This window comes from Eumetopias jubatus, unplaced genomic scaffold (genome assembly GCF_037043125.1).
Source record: "Eumetopias jubatus isolate StellerSeaLion01/CBP00866 unplaced genomic scaffold, mEumJub1_p1.0 scaffold_6, whole genome shotgun sequence".
Taxonomy (NCBI): domain Eukaryota; kingdom Metazoa; phylum Chordata; class Mammalia; order Carnivora; family Otariidae; genus Eumetopias; species Eumetopias jubatus.
In genome coordinates this window covers 27,632,216-27,635,570 of record NW_028274812.1, presented here as the reverse complement: position 1 = coordinate 27,635,570, position 3,355 = coordinate 27,632,216, and the positions used below count along the sequence as shown (strand labels likewise).

General features: G+C 50.3%; 1 protein-coding gene across 1 annotated transcript; it reads right to left on the bottom strand.

Annotated features, from left to right (window-relative positions):
- Positions 1–2,327: 2,327 nt before the first annotated feature.
- OLIG3 (oligodendrocyte transcription factor 3) lies at positions 2,328–3,146 on the bottom strand. Its single transcript, XM_028121381.1, has one exon. It carries the CDS (start codon positions 3,144–3,146, stop codon positions 2,328–2,330), a length of 819 nt encoding a protein of 272 aa, XP_027977182.1.
- Between the last annotated feature and the right edge of the window lie 209 nt (positions 3,147–3,355).

Genomic DNA, 3,355 nt, shown 5'->3' with positions numbered 1-3,355 from the left:
GAGTTAAATAAAACCAGGATCCACTGAGGTGCCCTCCCAAGGGCAAGTGGTGGGGAGCCTGGGGAGGAAAGGGCAGATAATTCCTAGATGTGCTATCCATGCTGGATCCTGGAGAGAGACAGCTCTATCGCTCTGCAGTGGAAACCACAGGCTTCCTCTTCTTGAAGAGGAGTTTAAGCCTCAACCAACTGTTGGTGAAGTTACATCTAATCCAGAGGCCAATTCCAGGGTGGTATATTTCAATCAGATTTCCATTTTCCTTAGTAAGAAATACAGGCTTGTGCTGTTGGGGTTATCATCACTAGGATGTGATTTCTTGTCCTGTGTGAACAAATAAACAAAACCTTCCTGCTGGGTCACTTTTGCTCATACAAACTATATGGAACTGTTATGGAACTGGGGGTGGGGGATGAAGAGAGAAAAGTAATTGATTGAAAGGACCCCTGTTTTAGCCATCATTTATATAGCAGATGCCCAATATATTCCGCTAATCAGACTTGCAATCTAAGGTAGGAAAGAAGGGAGAATTCCTGCTATAAGTCTTTGAGATGTTGTGACTTAGGAGCTGTTTGGCCTCATCCAAGCTCACCTTACAAAGCAGAGTGGACCTCCCTTTCTCTGTGGGTCACACTGCCAACAGGGCAGGCAGAAGAGTGGGTATTTGATTATTTTCTAGTACCCCTCTTTGTTGACTTTAAAAACATATACTGGATTTTAACCTGTTTATTCTTTTTTTAAAGGCCACATGGTCAATTTAAAGTGAAAAGAAGTTAACTTACTGCTTCATTCTTGTCTGTTGTCAACACAGCCGGTGCAGCCACCACTCTGCCTCTCATTTCCTGTCACTTTGAGTTTTCAGATTACTTTTTAAAAATCTCAGTTGCTGAGTTTATGAGCGTCTGATGACTGCCTAGAAATAAGGAGCTCAAATATCATAAGACTACCAATGTAGACAATGCCATTGGAAGACATCTGGTTGTAATAATGAACACCAATTTATCTGACCTTTTTACCTGTGAATGACCAGAGAAAACTCTTTGTGTCTGCCCACCCATCCAAATCTCTCACTCACTGCCAGATACACCTTACTGGGTCCGTGCATTTTTTTACCCACTCCCCCCCAATTTCAAAAATTTTAGGCAAAGGCAAAGCCAGGATTTAAAGGTTCTTTTTTATTTGAAATCTCATCCAGAAACACTGGTTATTAATAAATATATCATAGTTATCAAGAATATATAAAAAATAAAGACAGGTATTGTCTTTGAGGCCCTAACAAAATATTTCAAGCAAATGTTCAGGAAAATAAAAACAGCACCCCTCCCCAAACCACGATAACTTTTCAAAGCTGATGATAGAGAGAGCCGACCCCGCATGCAGAATCACTGAGCAAGTGGGGGATGGGGCAAGCTAGTAGAGGGAGCCCAAGCTCTGGCCATAGCTGGCCCCTAAAACAGCCTAGGGATGGAGTTTGGGAATGGAGTTCGAAGGGGGTGGTAGTGTGGGGGGAAGAAGCGCTTGTGCATGAGTTTGGGTCTTTGCACTCTGCCCCCCTTTTTTCATTTCAAACAACTACAAGCAGATATATGGATACTTCAGAGAGTTCACTAATAAATCCTTGTTACAAGGAAAATGGCATCAAAGCCTGCACAACATGTTTATATAAGATTCATTTAGAAGCGTGCATGCATTCTTTTGACCTACACTGCGTCTTAAGGAAAACCCACATTAAGAGATGTCAGGCCCTGGACCGGAGTTGAGATTCAAAACTTGGGTCTTGATCAATCTCTCTCTCTCTCTCTCTCTCTCTCTCTCTCTCTCATTGTCTCTAGAAAAACAGCTGTGGAGAGGATAGTGACAATCGTAACTGCATCTATCTCAAAGGAAATATTTACATTTGTTTTTGCAAAAAAGGGATGTTGTCTTTTCCAAGGTGAGAACGCAGAGCCAGAGAAAGCCAACTCTAAAGTCCCTTCGCAAGTTTTTAACCACACCGATCCCGTCTTTATACAACAAATGCAGTTTTGACAAGAGCATATGTAAGTGAGAAATACTGGCGCGGCATGGGGAAAAGAAGCATGCATGCAAAACACACGACGTCTGGTTCGAGTGTCCCTTCGTTACCACCTAGAAATTGCAGTTTGGTTTTGGTCCTTTCCCTCCGGGGGTCTAGAAGGGTCTGAGATCTCTCACGCGGCGTGGGAGGCCGCAGGACCCCGCGCTCACCCTCCCGCCGGCCGAGTGCTCAGCCACCCTCTTCCCTCCCGGCCCAGCACCGCGGTCCCTCCCGCCTCTCTCCCCTCATCCTCGGCAGCCGGGCTTTGCGCTGCTCACTTGAGCAAGTCCTTGGACTCGGCCGACAGCCGAGCCATGTTGGCGGTGGAGAGAGCGGAAAGGTGCGGCGGCGGCGGCATCTGGCAGATGGTGCAGGGGCAGGGCAGCCCGGCCCAGTGCTGGAAGCCGCTGCCCAGCTGCAGGGCCGGCGGCGTGGAGGGCGCCTTGAGCAGCGAGTGGGGAGGTCGAATAGTGCCGATGGCCGGCAGCGAGGCGGCGGACAGCGGGGACGAGGCGTTGCCGGACGAGAGCGCGCCGCCCAGGATGGGGTGCACCGGGTGCACGGCGTTGGCGGCGTGTGCTGGGTGGCCGGCGGAGTGGCCCACGGTCCCGCAGTGGAAGGCAGAGTGGTGGCCCCCGTAGATCTCGCCAACCAACCTCTTCATCTCCTCCAGGGAGCTGGTGAGCATGAGGATGTAGTTTCTGGCCAGCAGCAGAGTGGCGATCTTGGAGAGCTTGCGCACCGAGGGCCCATGCGCGTAGGGCATGACCTCGCGCAGCCCGTCCATGGCTAGGTTTAGGTCGTGCATCCGCTTGCGCTCGCGGCCGTTGATCTTCAGCCGTAACTGCTGTAGGTCCTGCTCCGACAGCTGCTTCTTGATTTTGTACTTGCTGCTCTCGCCCGTGGCCTTGGCGCCAGCCCGCGAGAGGCTTTCCCCGGGCATCTTCTGCACCATGTCGCCCTGCGTGGAGGAGACCGAGTTGAGACGGCTCTCCTGGTGGTGGTGGTGGCGGTGGTGGTGTTCCCTCAGATACATCTCATCCATGTCCGGCGATGAAGCTCTGCTGGAGACAGAGCTCGAATCAGAATTCATTTTATTACAGGGGATGCGGCCCTACCGTGGGGAGGCTTTAGGTGGGAAATTAAAGAAAATCTTGAATTTAAAAAAATCTGCGCAGCCCAGCGACCCACTTCTCAGCGGCAAGACGTGAGAAGAAAAGCTGAGGCACTGCCTATCCCCGCCTTTCTCCCTCCCCACTCCCTTCTCTCTGGTTCCGCTGTTTCCTGGACAGCGGGTTGGTG

Excerpts from the sequence above, each read along its gene's own strand:
- OLIG3 (XM_028121381.1), bottom strand. The coding sequence starts at position 3,146 with ATGAATTCTGATTCGAGCTCTGTCTCCAGCAGAGCTTCATCGCCGGAC.